Source organism: Ochotona curzoniae, unplaced genomic scaffold (assembly GCF_017591425.1).
Source record: "Ochotona curzoniae isolate NIBS_2020 unplaced genomic scaffold, NIBS_Ocur_1.0 scaffold_2453, whole genome shotgun sequence".
NCBI lineage: Eukaryota > Metazoa > Chordata > Mammalia > Lagomorpha > Ochotonidae > Ochotona > Ochotona curzoniae.
In genome coordinates, this window is record NW_024467094.1 from 20,978 (window position 1) to 37,902 (window position 16,925).

Below are 16,925 nucleotides of genomic sequence, written 5' to 3' on the forward strand. Positions count from 1 at the left end.
GTGTTGGCTGACTCGTCCCACTTGGAGTCTTGGCACAATCCCCGTGGGGCCCTTGGGTGTAGGTTTTAATCTATGCCAGCTCTCTCCCTTGCTCATTGTTGTTGGTTTTGCCCTGCTGTTTATTTGCGGAAGACCCAGGATGGTCCACTCCCTCCCAAACACACACACGATTCCATAGTGTTTTGAGCAGGGTGATTTTGAAGGTTTGCTCCAATGCGGCTCAGAATTGTGGCTCTCCTCCACACACTTGCACGTAGAACCCAAGACACCGTGAGAGAGGGCCGCATGCTGTGCTCACCACATCCAAAGCGGGGAGCACCTCGGTCCCCAGGCAGGCCCCCAGCCACATCCATGCCCAAGCACGGAAGGCAGCACGGTGCAGGGTGGGGTGGGGGGTCTGCAAGAACCATCCCTTTGGACTGTGTTCTAATTTGGGGGTCAGAGGCGAGCCCTGTGGGTTGCAAGCAGAGAGGGTGTGGCCCCCTCATTCCTAACCACCAAGCCAACCTCTCTGCTTCAACTTCTGCTCTCTCTGGCCGTGGGGGCTCCCCGCCTTGGGGTCTCGGCCGGCCACTGACTCCCCCAGTTGGCCCCTTGGACCCTGTCTGGTCTGGTGGTTTCAGGATAGCTCAGCTCGCTCCCTGCCGGCCGGCACGCTCCGCACCTTGCGCATGCGGCTGGAGAGGCAGAGACCTCTTCCTGAATGGCACCCATTGCCTTCGTGCATGCAGTCACGCGGCTGCGCCCCAGGGAAGGATCCCAGGGGACAGGCCTCCCGCCCCGCTCCCTGCCCGCCATGCACCCAGTTCCTGTCCGGGATGAACAGCTTCTCACGCCGCTGTGCCATTTCGAATGCCACTGAGCAGCAAGCGCTAGCAGGGCGCATTGGGAATGAGCGCCTCTCGGGTCACTCCAGGGGGTGGACCCCTGTGCTGTCGGTCCACCGGGCAGACAGTGGACATACGGGTGTTGTTCCTCTTGGGCTATTAGGATCCTTTGCGTGCAAGTTTGGGGTGGGGAGTGTTTTTGTGGCTCTTGGGGACAGAGGTGTTGCCTGGCCTTCTTCGGGGGGGGGCGGGGGGGCACCATGCTGCAGTCCAAGCGGCCAGGGCATTATAGGAGGGGGCCAGGGTATTTTAGGAGGGGTCCAGGGCCTCCCCACACCCGAGGCGCCCCTTGTGTCACTGATGCTGTGAGAGTAGGTGTGGCCAGGATTTGCATTTCCGCAATGATGACGCACGCGGTGTCCGGCTCTCCCTACGCCTGCGGGTTTGTTTTTTTTTTTTTTAAAGAGATTTATTTGTTTTTGCTTGCAATACACTCCTCAATGGCTTACGACAGCCAGAGTTGGGCTGATTCAAAGCCAGGAACTCCATCTGGGTCTCCCACGCAGGTGCAGGGGCCCAAGCACTTGGGCCATCCTCTGCTGCTCTCCCAGGCCACGAGCAGGGAGCTGGATGCATTTAGGGTGCTGGTGCTGCAGGTGGAGGCTTGGCCCTCTATGCCACAGCGCTGTCCTCTATGCCTTCCACATGTGTCCCTTCTCAGCGATGCGAATGGCAAATACTGACCTTCTGGCGTGGGTGTGCTGTGGACCCTCCTGGTGGAGCTGCAGGGTAATGGAGGCTCTGGGTGTGGCCACTCCATCCTCTGCTTCCCTCCGGTGTTGCTCTAAGATTTTTCCAGGTGAATTTTTTAAAAAAGATTTATTTATTTTTATTGGAAAGTCAGATATACAGAGAGGAGGAGAGAGAGAGAGAGGAAGATCTTCCGTCTGATGATTCACTCCCCAAGTGACCACAATGGCTGGTGCTGCACCGATCCGAAGCCAGGAGCCAGGAACTTCCTCCAGGTCTCCCACACGGGAGCAGGGTCCCAAGGCTTTGGGCCGTCCTCCACTGCTTTCCAGGCCACAAGCAGGGAGCTGGATGGGAAGTGGTGATACCTGGATTAGAACAGGCACCCATATGGGATCCCGGCACATTCAAGGCAAGGACTTTAGCTGCTAGCCCATGCCGCCGGGCCCCCAGATGAAGTTGTGGCAAATTCCTCCTAAATCACCAGGGAAAGGACTTTGAGAAAATCAGGGAGCTGGATGGGAAGTGGGGCCACCGGGATTAGAACCGGCGCCCATATGGGATCCCGGCGCTTACAAGGTGAGGACTTCAGCTGCTAGGCTACCGCACCATGCCTTTCATTTTTCTTTCTAAGTGTTGGTGTGTGCACACAACACAAATATGTCAAGAAACATAGCAGGTATGGCGACCTGGGTTCAAATCCTCCAACTTCCTGCTGATGTAGCTCCTGGAGGACTCAAGAAGTCGGGTGCCAAGCACAAATATGGGAGCCACAGACTGAGTTCCAGGTTCTGGCTTCGGTGCGGTTCAGGCCCGGCCATCGCTAGCCTGTGTGGCACTTCTCTCTGCCTGGCTCGGGCCCTGTTCCATCCATCTCTCAAATGATAAAACAGAATAGTGAAAAACCAGAAGAAGCGTTTTAAGTAAGATACTTCAGAAGATGTTCAGCAAGAGACAGAGAAGGAGAGAGCTTCCACTTGCTGGGTCTCTCCGTCAACAGCTGCAGCCAGGAGCCAAGGACTTCTTCTGGGTCTCCCATGCGGGTGCAAGGAGCCCCAAGCACTTGGGTCATCCTCCACTGCTTCCCAAGCTGCGTTAGCAGGAAGCTGGATCAAAAGCGGAGCAGCCGGGATGCGAACTGCTGCCCGTGTAGGATGCCGGCCCGTCTTTGATCACCACCTGTGATGTCAGTGTGGGGCTTTCAAGTGTGTCCTTTGTCATCTTGAAGGAGCTCCTGTCTCATCTACTGAAAGCTTTTGGTCCTGCAGTAGTGTGGATTTGTCAAGCACACCTGATGAGGTGAGAAAGTGCCCTCTGCCTCTTCCTTGGACCACAATGCATTGCTGGCATCCCTAGGTTGCACACTGCCACTGCTGGCTGCTAGATCTGGGGTGCTCAGGGTTCCCCAAGGAGTTTTGCATCTATCTGTGGGAGACAGAATGGTCTGCAGTTTTATTTTTAAAAAGATTTATTTATTTTTATTACAAAGTCAGATATACAGAGAGGAAGAGAGGCAGAGAGGAAGATCTTCCGTCCGATGATTCACTCCTCAAGTGACTGCAACTGTCAGAGCTGCGCTGAACTGAAGCCAGGAGCCTGGAGCCTCCTCTGGGTCTCCCATGCAGGTGCAGGGTCCTAAAGCTTTGGGCCATCCTCGACTGCTTTCCAAGACCACAAGCTGGGAGCTGGATGGGAAGCAAGGCAGCTGGGATTAAAACCAGTGACCACATGGGATCCCAGTGCACACAAAGTGAGGACTTTAGCTGCTAGTCTGCTGCGCTGGCCCAGTCTGCAGTTTTCTTATCCGGCTGTGCTACTGCGAGTATCTACCTCCAGGATGTGTTTGGGGAGCGCTCACTCCTTCTGATCTTTGAGTGAAGGACGAGTGCTAATTCTGAGTGGGTTTTTGTTGAGACGTTCCTGACGCCCGATTTGGTCTTTAGTGATTGGTTGTTCGGTCTAGTTAGATTTTCTGCTTCTTCATGTGTCAGTTCAGGTCGAGCGTGTGTTCCTGTTATTTCAGGTTCTGCCAGGTGGTGGTGTGCATCTGTTCAGGTTCTTAGGATTTTTTTTTTTTTTTCTGTAAAATCAGGAGTGATGTTCCCGAGTCGTTTGAGTCTTCTTTCTTTTGCTGAGTCAGTCTAGCTCCAGCTTTGCCTGTTTTGCTAACGTTTTTTGCAGCAGCACTGGTTGGCTTTGTCGGTTTTCTTGGCGACGTCTCCGTTCTGTATTTTGTTGGCCTCTGCTGCCTTTTGTCTTCCTTTTGGCTAGTGTTGGGTTTAGCTCGCTGCTCATGCTTTGTTTCTTCAAGACGTATCTTTAGGTGATGGCTTGAGAATCTCCGCGCTTTGATCATGCACACTGACGTGACATCCCCTCTTGCCTCTGCTCTCATCTCATGATGTCACGGCACTTTGTCCTTCGTAGCAAGCTGTTCTCTCACGCCCCTGATCGTTTCTTCTTTGAATCTTTGGGTGTGGAGGAATGTATTGCAGAATTCCCAAACAACAGTGAGCGCTCTTGGTTTCCTTCTGGCTGTGAATTTGTGGTTGTGTTCTGTTGTGTCCAGGAAGCCCCGTTGGAGTGATTCAGTCCTTTTAAGTGTGCTGAGGTCTGAGTGCTGGTCAACCCCGGGGACTGCTTCCTGCACACGAGAGAAGAGTGTGTGTGACGCTGTTTGCTGCGTGGACGTCTCTTTGGTCTTGTTTGTTCACAGGGTTGCTCAAGCCTATTTCTTGATCTGTCTGACGGTCCCGTCTCAGAGAGTGGGGTACGGGAGTAGCTCAGTATCGGGGAGAACCATCTGCAGCCCTATTTTTGTGGCAGAAGTTTTGTGACATTGCCGTTAAATGCATGCGTGTTTATAACTGTTATATCTTCCTGTGTCTTTACACCTCTCTGTCTTACTTGTCTCACGACTTTCTTTGAATCGAAAGTCTAGTTTGACACTGATATGGCTGATCCATCTCTCTTGGGTCACTCTTGCAATGCGATGATCTTTGTTCCAGCCTTTTACTCTCATCCTCTTTGTGAGGTGTGATCTGATATAACTATTTTATGGGTCACGACAGGTGATTCCTCTGGGTTTTAAAAGCCCAGTTTGCTTATCTCAACCTTTTGGTAGGAGAATTTGGCTCATTTACGTGCATTGTGATTGCTTGTTGAATTCACTGTTGCTGTTTCTCCATGTGTTTTATTCTTCAAGTCCATCATGTCTTGTTTTATTTATTTTTTGGGGGGGTCCTTTTCAGTATATTTTTCAGTCATGTACTTGGTGGTGACCTTGAAGATGACGATTAACCTCTTAAACATAGAGAAGTCTTGTTTGGGTAGTTCCAGCTGGGGTGCAGAGGGCTGCTCTCTGCACCGTGGTGACGGCCGCGTGTTCCCTCCGTGTGCATGAGTGCAGGTGTGTAGTCGCCGTTTAATGCATCGGCTTCTTGAAGACTGTTGGGTTCTGTGTTCATTTGCCGCATTTCTCATGCCCAGGAGCCTGTCTGGGGTGCTTGTGTTTCAGCATGAGGGACTCTGAACAGGGGGCCTGGAACACACATTCCCTCTGCTTCTGTGGGTCCAGAAGTGTCCTCATTTCTCCTCCCTTGCTACAGTAGTATTGATTTTTTACTTTTTTAGAAAGCAAGACAAAAATGCAATGAAAAATGATCAATGGTTTATGTTTAATCCACAGGCCGACTGTTACCTGGGGGCAGCAGTAGACATGTCACACGTTGTCATCCTCCCGTCATCTCTCTTTCAAGACTCCTTAGCAGATTTCTCTGCTTGTTCCCTGACATCTTTGGGAACAATTTCATCTCTCCCTTATTCACTTCACCAACCCACCTGAGCTCTGATTCAAAAACTTCCTCCTCAGCTTCACCACGTTACTGTCAACTATTTTGGCAACTTCCTCAACGACATCATCAGCAGGTCACTTCTTTCTATTTCTGTTTATGAAACCTATCTGGCTTTGCCAATAGCACAGCCCCAAGAACCATGTGAAACAGTTCACGGGTCAAGCCTGTAGAGTTACACACCATCATTTCCACTGTAAGAACCTGCGTGAAACTGCAGCCCGGATGTCCAGCAGCACTGGAGAGAGGGCAGGCAGGGGGTCTACGTGGCCACTCTGTCTGCAGGACGTTTGGTGGAATGTGACCACCAACGTTAGCCCTCAAGTTGGTAGCGTCTTTCCTTGCAGTATCTGCTGCAGAGCGCGCATCCACCTGCAGCCCCATCACTGCCACTGCAAAATGCCGACCAACATTTAAAGTCACTTGCTAGAGCTTTCTTTATTTTTTCTACCGCCAAGCGGCATCATTTTTACCCCTGATTCCAACAGCTACTATTTTCCACAGCGTTCATAACAATTGCGACTTGAAAAACTTCTCCATCAGAAGAGGGGCAGACAGGTTAGAGCCGGGGCTGGCTGACCTCATCCCCAAATAGCATTTTGTTGGGAAGACCATTCTGTTGCTTGATTGGTTTCTTATGTTGGGTCATCCCATTGCCGCCCGGCTCCTGTGGTTTCCAAGGAGAAGTCGGCTGTCTATCACACTGGCCACCTGCTGCTCTTTTCAACACTCTTATGTCCTGGTTTGGGTCTGCACTTCTTCAAGACGCAGAATCACACACAAAGAGAAGGAGAGACAGAAAGAGAACTTTTTTTTTTTCTCCTCTGCTGATTCCCTAAATGGTAGCAACAGCAGGGGCTGGGCCTGTCAGAAACCAGGAGCCAGGAGCTTCCTCCAGGTCTCCCACGTGGCAGCACTTGAGCCATCCTCTGCTGCTTTTTGTGCATTGGAACTGGTGGAACCAGGGTTTGAACTGGCGGCCAAAGGTAGCAGCTTAGCTTGCTGTGCCGCAACACTGGCCCCAGCAGCAGCAGTGTTTCTTCAGCTTTCTCCCTCCCACCCGCTGCTCTTCTCTCTCTTCTCCTTCCGGAGTCCCTACACGCGTGCGTTGGCCCCTTTGATGGAGCCCCGTGTCCGTTTCTCCTCCTCCGTGTCTTTGAGCTCAGCAGGCCTTTCTGCCAACTGCTAAGATTTGCTGATGGTCCCCGTGGTGAGCTGTGTCAGTTATTAGCTTTCTCGGTTTCAGAATCTTGGCTGGTTTCCTTTTCCTTCAGAGGCTTTTTTTAGAATCACGCGAGGCTGTCAGCAGACCTGAGCAGGAGGCACGCAGAGCTCTTGTTTATCTCTGTTCTTCCCTGGGAAAGACACGGCCTCCCTCCCTACAAATGTCCTGCATCACAGTGATACGTTCGTCACACCCGGTGCCCTGAATCTGTTTAAAAAAGACGCACTTATCTATTTTTATTGGAAAGGCAAAACGAAGGAGGGACAGAGAGAAAGATCTTCCAGCCACTGATTCACTCCCCCAATGGCTGTAATGGCCAGGGTTGAGCTGATCCGAAGCCAGGAGTACAGAAGCTTCTTCTGGGTCTCCCACACAGCTGCACGGTCCCAAGGCATTGGGCCATGCTCTGTTGCTTCCCCAGGCCATAAGTGGGAGCTGGATGAGTAGTGAGGCAGCTGGGACACGAGCCAACGCCCATATGGAATCCCAGTGCTTGAAGGGGCAGGCTTACCCATTGTGCTACTGCGCCAGGCCCTGTCCTCAGATGCTTCAGCTCACGGAGCGTGTTAAGAGTGACCAGGGCTCCCACAAAGAGATTTCCTAGGAGACGATTTCTAGGCATGTCTTTCCTACACACATGCTATATGATTTCTGCTCCTTGGTACGCTTTGAGAACTAGATGTCTTAAGGGTTGTGTTTTGGCAACTCTATACATCTAATTTCTCATTCTTTTGGAGGTATTGTTGGATCTTGTTAGGGATCAGAATTGCAGCCAGCCTTCGATTTTTCCAGACTTTTTATGTTTGGCACAGTGTGCATCCCTAGTCACGTGTGGTCCCAGACACCTAGGTGTTTTCATCTCTGCTGGTCAGTTGGTAGGCTGACAAAGCTTTCCCAGTCATGCCCACTCACCTCCGTGCTCGTCCCTCAGGGGCGAGAAACAATCAGAGGGCACAGGCCCAGGAGCCGGAGGACAAAGCCCCAATTGTCCAGTTTGGCTCCAGTGCCCAGGAACCTGCAAGGGCTTGAGGCCATTTGCACGCCACCGGCTCAGAGGTGCCAGAACTCATGGGCTCCCCCGGACAAGTACTAAGCTCCCAGATAGGAACTTGAGGCAGTGGCTGCCAGCTAAGCTGATGTTTAGCAGGTGGAGCAGACACACAGCCTTGGCATCCTGGAGGCCCCACAGCTCACTCACTCGTGATTTCCAAAGAACAAAAGATGAAGGACCGGCAGATAGAAGATCTTCCTCTCTGTCTCTCCTTCTCTCTGTATATCCACTTTCCAATAAAAATAAGTCTTAAAAAAAGGAAAGAGAAAAGGCAAGTGCATGCAAGGTGTCCCCAAGGCTTCCTGACTTGCAGCGTGTGCCACCGGTGACCTGGGGACAGCCAGAAATAGAAGCCGTGGAGCTTTTCTCTGCTCATGTTCATGGAAGACCCCAGGAACAAGGGTTAAGATCCCCCGTCCCCATTGTGGGGGCTCCAGCGCCAACCCCCTGACTCCCACTTCCTGCCAACGCAGGTCCTGGAAGGCGGCAGGTGTTGGTGCACACGGGGGAGACCCAGAGACCCGCATGGAATTCCTGGCTTTCTTCCGGCTTCCATCCCAGTCCAGCCCTGGCCCCTTGGGAAGGCGTTTGGGGGAGTGAGTCGGCCAGTGGGCAGCACCCTCTGTCTGCTTGCTTCTCAAATAAATTAGAGCGTCAGAATCAAGGGTTGGGAGGGCGCCGCGGGGGCGGGGAGGTAGAAGGGAAGGGGCCAGCAGCGAGGCCACTGCAGAGAGCCAAGGTGGTCCTGTGGGCAGGCGAGGGCCGCTCAGGCGGGTCAGGCGGTTTGTCTCTCAGGAGCTGGAAGCTCTCTCTCTCCACATGCGCCATGATGCTCAGGTGCAGGTGCACGCACGTGCCTGCCAAGCAGATGCATAGGACGGGCACTTGGCATGTCAGAAACAGCCACACACCAGTGTGACCTGAAGGCTCGGTCACGATGTGGTGGATATGAGCTCCTGCAGGGACCTCAGCTGTGAGACCCCTCAGGGGGCCACCGAGGGGGGCACGGGTGGTGGGCATGGCAGTAAAGGCCTTCCCTGGGTAGCAGAAGGTTAATCAGGGGTGTCAGGTGTAGGGCTCCTCTGGCAGGCAGGCAGGGGCATGGGCAGCAGGGAGCAAGCAGGGCATGGCTCACTGAGGCTTGGAAAATAAAACGTCTCTAGGGTGCATGAGCCGGAGCTGTGCCCCCATCCCCTGCCCTCCCCTGCCTCCTTCAACCAGCAGCAGGAGAGCTGGCCCTGGCCACCCCGCCCCCCAGCTGCCCCTCACACTCTGATCTCTCAGCTTCACCCACAGGGCCTGTGGACAGGGCCAGCCATGAGGCCCTGCCCCGAAGAGCAGTTCTGGGACCCCCTGCTGAACACCTGTGTCTCCTGTAAGCCCCTGTGCAGCCAGCGCAGCCAGCGCACCTGTGTGGCCTTTTGCAGTGAGTCCAAGGGCCCCAGCCCAGGGAGGGGGGTGGCCCCAGCTCCCTCCCCTCTCCCAGAGCCCCTCCCCACCCACCTGCTGCACCGCAGGGCGACAGAGCAGGGCTCTGTGTCCATGGTACCCCTCCGGCGGGCAGGCCTGCTTCTAGGAGTCACCTTGCCTTCTCTGTCCCCCCCAGGCGCTCTCCACTGATGTTCCCTTGGTTGGCCAGGCTGAAGCCAGGAGCCAGGAGCTCCCACATGGGTTCAGGGGCCCCAGCATTTGGGCTGTCTCCAGTTGCTCGCCCAGGTGCACTAGCAGGGAGATGGATGCGTGAGAAGTGGAACCACTGGGACTTGAACTGGTGTCCCTACGGGATGCTGGTACCGTAGGCGGTGGCTTAAGCCGGCCCCCCCGCACAAATTCTTTGCCTGCATGCTTCAGACCTCGTGCTGGAGGGAGAGCTTTTCAATCAGCATAAGGCAAGGAGGGAGGAAGCGAGGACAGGCAAGCTCGGGGAGGGCCCAGAGGGAAGCTCAAGTCAGCGGCGTGTCCCTGAGCTCCAGCGGCTGGCCCAGGGAATTCCCAGGGAAAACCATTTCCTTCTGGAAAGTTCTACGTGAAAGGGGCACCGTCCTTAAGGCAGACCCCGTGCAGCTTCTGCAGCCACATCCCAGAGGCTAGAGAAAACAGATGTCCACACCAGGCTGCCTTGGGGCCATCCTTAAGTGTCCTTCAAGACGCGTCATCCCTCTCAGGTGACACGAGGCTGCAAGGTCCTTGCACACACTCCGAGATCCATTCATGGGAAGTGGTTCCTGGGTTCCGATCCTGGCGTCCCCATTTTTAAGCCGTGTGACCTCAGGGAACTTAAGCACCCTCTCTGAGCTCTGGTCGCCCAGGTGCCATCCAAGGTGCCTGGCTCGCCTGTTCCCCCCCCTCCCCAGCCTTGCTCACACAGTTTATCAGTTGAGGCAATGTGAAACAGATCACTCATAAAGGACAAACTGTCAGGGCTGGTGCTGTGGTGTAGCCAATGAAGCCTCTGCCTGCAGCGCTGACCTCGCCTAACTATAACTGTTCAAGTCCCGGCTGCTCCGTTTCCGACCCAGCTCCCTGAAAACACATATGGGGAAGAAGCAGGGGGTGGTCCAGGTCCTTGGGACCCTGCACCCATGTGGGAGACCCGCATGAAGCCCCTGGCTTGCAGCTTTGGCCTGCCTCACCCACCACCGGCTGTTGCAGCCACTTGGGAAATGACTCAGGGTGTGAAAAATCTCAGATTTTCTAAATAAATAGCTGTATCTTAAAAAAAAAATAAAAAGGAATTTATGTGAATCTATATATTAAAAGACAACTAAAAAGTCCTTAAGGAAAAAAAAATTTATCTGAAAGGTGTAGTGGCAGAGAGACCTGCGAAAGAGAAAGAGAAACAAACAAAAAAGATCTTTCATTCACTGGTTCACTCCCCAATGGCTGCAACGACTTGGGCTAGACTGAGATGAAGCCAGGAGTCAGGAGCTTCTTCTGGGTCTCCCATGCGGGTGCAGAGTCCCAAGGCTTTGGGCCGTCCTCCACTGCTTTCCCAGGCCACAGCAGGGAGCTGGATGGGACGGGGACCAGCCGGGATATGAATCAATACTCTGATGTGGGGTGTTGGTGCCGTAAGCAGCAGCTCACCTGATGGTATCTGAAGAAAATGCCTCACATATAGGTAAAACTAAGAAATACACTTTTAAAGAATCTATAGTACCCCCCCAAAATAATAATAATACTGAAAAGTTCAATTTTTTTTTGAACTTTCGAAAAATACCCATGAAATACGTGCGATGCAGCTAGAGCGACACTTGGAGGACAATGTGTAGCCTTCGGTTGGAGTCCTACAGGAAGACTTGGGGTCTTTGGGAATTGCTTTTTTTTGCATTTGTTTTTAACGCTGATGTCCTTTAGGCCCCAGCCGCAGGCCATGTCCTGCAGGCCGTGGCCACCCGGTAACACCTCCCTCCCATCTCAGAGTCCCTCAGCTGCCGCAAGGAGCAAGGCAGGTACTATGACCACCTGCTGAGGGACTGCATCAGCTGCACCCCGATCTGCGGGCAGCACCCCAAGCAGTGTGAGCATTTCTGCGAGAGCAAGTTCAGGAACAGGGGGAACCTCTCGCCAGACCTCAGAAGGCAGCAGAGCGGGGAGTCGGAAATCAGGGCAGACGGACAGTTCCAGGGGTCCAAGCACGGCGGCTTGGAGGCAGCTCCAGGTAAGTCACTGCGGGCTGAGGAGGGGAGGGGACCAGCATGCAAGGTGTCAGAGCACGTGGGAGGCCGCTAGAGGCTGCAGTCCAGGAAACCCCGGGGCCCCAACTGACGGCCAAGAGACGGTGTCATCTGGGGTAAAAACAAAACAAAACAAAACAAAAACTGAAGAAAAATTGTCAGCAGGCTGTGTGCAAGAGGCAAGCAGAAGAACGCAGGTGGCAGGTGACGGGAACCTGCTGGGAAGGCGGAAACAGGCTCGCTCTGCGAGTCCCCGAGACAGCGGCAGGCCTACTGTGTGAGCCCCTGAGTCAACAGCAGGCCTACTGTGCAAGGAGCCCCTGAGTCAGTGACAAGCCTACTGTGTGAGCCCCTGAGTCAGTGGCAGGCCTACTGTGTGAGCCCTTGAGACAGTGGCAGGCCTACTGTGTGAGCCCCTGAGTCAGCAGCAGGCCTACTGTGTGAGCCCCTGAGTCAGCGGCAGGCCTACTGTGTGAGCCCCTGAGTCAGCGGCAGGCCTACTGTGCAAGGAGCCCAAGTCAGCAGCAGGCCTACTGTGTGAGCCCTTGAGACAGCGGCAGGCCTACTGTGTGAGCCCCTGAGACAGCGGCAGGCCTACTGTGTGAGCCCCTGAGTCAGCGGCAGGCCTACTGTGTGAGCCCCTGAGTCAGCGGCAGGCCTACTGTGCAAGGAGCCCAAGTCAGCAGCAGGCCTACTGTGTGAGCCCTTGAGACAGCGGCAGGCCTACTGTGTGAGCCCCTGAGTCAGCAGCAGGCCTACTGTGTGAGCCCCTGAGACAGCGGCAGGCCTACTGTGTGAGCCCCTGAGTCAGCGGCAGGCCTACTGTGCAAGGAACCCCTGAGTCAGCGGCAGGCCTACTGTGCAAGGAACCCCTGAGTCAGCGGCAGGCCTACTGTGTGAGCCCCTGAGTCAGCGGCAGGCCTACTGTGTGAGCCCCTGAGTCAGCGGCAGGCCTACTGTGTGAGCCCCTGAGTCAGCGGCAGGCCTACTGTGCAAGGAGCCCAAGTCAGCAGCAGGCCTACTGTGTGAGCCCTTGAGACAGCGGCAGGCCTACTGTGTGAGCCCCTGAGTCAGCAGCAGGCCTACTGTGTGAGCCCCTGAGACAGCGGCAGGCCTACTGTGTGAGCCCCTGAGTCAGCGGCAGGCCTACTGTGCAAGGAACCCCTGAGTCAGCGGCAGGCCTACTGTGCAAGGAACCCCTGAGTCAGCGGCAGGCCTACTGTGTGAGCCCCTGAGTCAGCGGCAGGCCTACTGTGTGAGCCCCTGAGTCAGCAGCAGGTCTATTGTGTGAGCACTGAATCAGGAGGGCATCTGTTGTCTACCTGCACCTCATATTCCTTCCAGAAGTTTCCTTAGAATCAGAAAACGTTTATGGACATGGCAAGGAGGTCCCTATTGAGCAGGGCACCCCTGGGTGCCAAGCATTGAACAGGACTCCCTCGGATCTTCTGCAGCCTCTGCTGCCCACCCTTGGCCCCGTGGCATCAGAGCAGATGGCGTCCAACAGGCCTGGCGCCCTGGAGGCAACCTTCAGCATGGGTGCTGCAGCCCCCAGTGGGCTGAGCAGTTTCATCTCTGTGTGTGTCCTCCTTCTGTCAGTGTCACCCTCGGGATGCCAGGCCTGGATGATGGCACTCCATAGGGACAGCTCGGACCCACGTCTCTCCTCCCCACACGCACTGCCCAGCTGGGAGCCTCCCTTATACTCTGCCTTTGGCTCAGTCCGACCCACACTGAGTCCTGGAATTTTCTCACTGGCTGGAGTCACACGGCAGGTGCACTGCGTCCCAAGGTTGTCCACACTGTCGTGTTTGGGAGCTGCAACCCCCGGATCTCAGAAGGCGGGTGGCAGTGGGCCGGATCCTGTGCCTGAGCAGCAGCCATGTCCCTTTTCCTGTGCCTTCGCTGGCCTGGATGTGTGGGTGCTCAGGGGGTGTTGGAGACAGCCAGAGCCTCTGGTCCTGCCCCCCCCCCCAAATCTCTCCAGGAGCTCAAGATTAGGGCCTGTTCTGCTTTCTCTGCTCTGGACACTGCCGAGTTTGAAGCTGGAATTGAGGTGCATTGCACATGCAGGCCCTAGCCAGGAGCCAACAGTGACCTGTCCGAGGGCTGGGGGCAGAGGACACCATGTGACGGACCCAATGGCTGGGAGTGACAGGTGCATCGGTGGCATGGACTGGGGAAGAAGCTTGGGACCCGTGGGCTGTGTGACCCTGGGTGATGTGCTTAGCTTCTCAGAGCCCTAGTCTGGGAGACAGGGGGTCAGAGGTCAGAGCATGCTGGCATCTGGTCACACCGCTCCTTTAGAGCTTCAGACGCTGCCGCTGCTGCTGGGGACACCTGCACCCTTAGGTTTGAGTCCCGGCTCCACTTCCTACCAGCGCACCTCCTGGTAGGCCGTGGTGATGGCTGCACGCAGGTGGATGGCCTGGCCCAACCCTGGCAGCTGTGGGCATTTGGGGAATAAGCAGTGTGGATGGAAGATTTCTCTCTCTCTCTCTCTCTCATGGTCTCTGTCTTTCCTGGCAAATGTACGCATCAAATAGAGGTGCCAGGGTGTTTCAGAGCTGGGGTGGGGCCGGAGTGTGTCCCTGGGCGGCAGGCAGGAGCAGTGGGGGAAGGTGGGACTGTGGTGCCAGAGGTAGGAGGGTGGGTCTCTGAGGAATCCCTGCCTGGGGGAAGGGGGCGTGGAGGGCTGCCAGCCTGGGCGGAGGGGGCAGGCTCCACACAGGAGCCAGCAGGACCCCTACCCAAGCCTTGTGTCACAGCAGATGGCATACCCTCGCTCAGGGGGCATGGAGTCAGTGGAGGGCCATCAGCAGGGAGCTGGATGGGAAGAGGAGCAGCTGGGACTTGAACCAGTGCCCACATGGGGATGCTGGCGGTGCAGGTGCCATGCCACAACGCTGCCAGGCCAGGGATAAATAACCAACCACAGAAAATCATCACCAAGTGGCTTAGGTTTGTGCTGGGCGCGCCCCCTGGTGGCCATGCCAAGCAGCTGCCGCTCTGAAGCGGGCTCCTTTGCACTGGATTTGCAGGTGGCAGTAGGGGAGGGGGCAGGTGGAAGAACAAATGCCGATTTTTCACAGACGCCTGTGGTCAGGCCCCTTTGCCCCCGAGGACCTGCAGAGGTGAGCCTCAGGGCGGGGCCGAGAGAAGGCAGTGGCCAAGGTCACGGATAACACCCTTAACGACTGAGTGAACTGGGGGTGGGGGATCGTCCATCCCCTGATGTGGCACGCCCCTGTCCCAGCTCTGGCTTCCTGCCAGCGCAGTCCCTGGGTGGCAGCGGGCACCGAGGGAAGGAGGCCATGGGTGGCTCCTCTGCTGCTTGCATGTGGGCGGCTTGCGCTGTCGCAGGCACATGGACCAAGCTGGGACAGTCACCGCAGCTTGCAGCTTGCACCCCGACCAGGGCCTACCCTCGCTACAGGCGTCTCCTCCCTGTCCAGTCGAAACAGGGTGACTGACCCAGAGTCCTGCCAGCTTCCCCGCCACCTTACAAACTCCTAGTTCTGTGCTTTCTTTTAATATGTGTTTTGTTTATTTGAAAGGCAGAGTTGCAGAGATATTTTCAGTCTGCTGGTTCCCTCACTCCCCGAAGGGCCATCCTCTGCGGCTTCTCCAAGCATAAGCAGGGAGCTGGGTCAGAAGTGGAGCAGCTGGGACTTGAACTGGTGCCCTCTGGGGTGCTGATGCTGCGGTGACAGCTGAGTTTGTTATGCTTTGGCACAGCCCCGCCCCCAGTGTCAGCTGTGGGATTCCTCGTGTGCCTCACATGTGTGACACTGTACCGGGCACACAGGCGGTCATGGGTGTATCACATCTGGGTAGTGCTGAGCCCAGCATCCCTGTCCTGCAGCCCAGGGCCCAGTGTGGCCTCCCATGCATGGCCCAGGAGGGGCTGGGCTGAGAACAGGGGTCCTTTCTGGTGTGGCACCCATGGGTCTGTCTTGGCCATCTGTCCACCTCCAAGATTAGCCCGGTCCTCTGGGGCCTTCGGAAAGTGTGTAGACACTTCGCTGAAAGCACCTTTCTGCTGGTGCCAAAAGGCATGAATCCCACGCCTTGCTTTTGTGTGCCGTGTACGCCTTTGTCCACGCACCTGAACAACCTCCTTGTGCATGGATTGCGTTTTTTTTTAAAGCACCAAATCATTGCCTTTGATTCCGTTTCCCGGTTTGCACCTCCCTGGGCTGGGCTGACAGTTGGGTGGGACGTGGCAGCTTGCAGGTCCTGTATGGGACTGAGGGGCCTCTCAGGGAAGCTGGGCATGCATAAGCAGGGGTGGGGCATTGGGCTGTTTGGGCCACGGGTGGGGTGGGGTGGGGGGAGAGGGATCAGGTTTTCCACAACTGCTGGTCTGAGGAGCAGGCGGTGAGGACAGGTCCTGAGCTCGGGGTCTTACCCCACGCGTGCCTTGCAGCACCCCCAGGGTCCAGGCTGAGCGCCCAGCAGCTGGCCCTGGTCTACAGCACCCTTGGCATCTGCCTGTGCGCCATCATCTGCTGCTTCCTGTTGGCGGTGGCCTGCTTCCTCAGGAGGAGGGGGGACCAGTTCTCCTGCCAGTCCCTAGCCGGGCGGTGCAGACCTCAGACCAAGTGGTCCCACGGTGAGTGCATGCAGAGCTGGGAGCCTGGGACCCCGCCCTGGCCCTGTGGCCACCTCTGTCTCGAGGGACAGCATTTTGCAAAAACCTCTCTGGCAAAATCGTGTTTAAACACCAAGGCGAGAAGAGGTCCCTGGCAGGCAGCTCTGCGGCCGCAGGGTGCTCCGGAGACGCACGCCCACCCCCACGTTGGGGGCCGCCTGGGCACACAGGGCTGCAAACCCCACCTGCGCGAAAGCCAGCCTGGGGCGGTTCTAGGCGCCCTACCCGGGGGAGGTTACAGCTGGAAGGGAGAGGGCAGACCCAGCCGCATCGCCGCCCACGCCCTCTCACCTTGCCCCTGCAGATCCCACGACGGAAGCTGGCCCCGCCACAAGTGCATCGCCCGACCCGGTGGAAACCTGCAGCTTCTGCTTCCCCGAGCGCAGGGCGCCCACCCAGGAGAGCGCGGGTGCGCCCAAGACGCCCGGCCACGTGGGTGCAGAGAACCAAGGACACCACGCTGGCACCCGGACCCTGCAGCTGTGCGTGCGCGCCCCAGATGGTGGCCTTGGTCCTGTGTGTTCACCTGCCCGGGAGGGGAGCCCGGGCGCTTGAAGGCAGATTGCTGCAGACGCCAGCGTCAGAGGTGGGCCACTTCGACCGGCCTGTGATGTCACCGAGCCATGCAATAAAGCCATGTGCACCTGCTGGCCCAGCTCCCAGAAGTCCCTTTGGTGGAACCAGACAACCCCCTCTATCCCACAGTCTGCTGAGCCCAGGCCTGCACCTTCTGCGTGGACCAGGCACTTGCTGGAATCACCGGGTCTGGGGGAAGCTGAGCAGGAGCAACCGGGTCCCCACGGAGGCTCTACCATTCTTTCATTTCGGAACGTTGAGAATGGGCTGCAGGGAGGGCCCACGTGGCAGACGTCAGAACAGGAACGGGAGGG

General features: G+C 56.2%; 1 protein-coding gene across 1 annotated transcript; it reads left to right on the forward strand.

Annotated features, from left to right (window-relative positions):
- The first annotated feature begins 2,833 nt into the window (after positions 1–2,833).
- On the forward strand, positions 2,834–16,690 carry LOC121169931 (tumor necrosis factor receptor superfamily member 13B-like). Its single transcript, XM_041000773.1, has 5 exons — positions 2,834–2,876; positions 8,989–9,130; positions 11,126–11,365; positions 15,811–15,996; positions 16,340–16,690. The coding sequence occupies exons 2-5, from the start codon at positions 9,022–9,024 to the stop codon at positions 16,588–16,590; spliced, it is 786 nt and encodes a 261-aa protein (XP_040856707.1). The 5' UTR covers positions 2,834–2,876; positions 8,989–9,021; the 3' UTR covers positions 16,591–16,690.
- Positions 16,691–16,925: the final 235 nt, after the last annotated feature.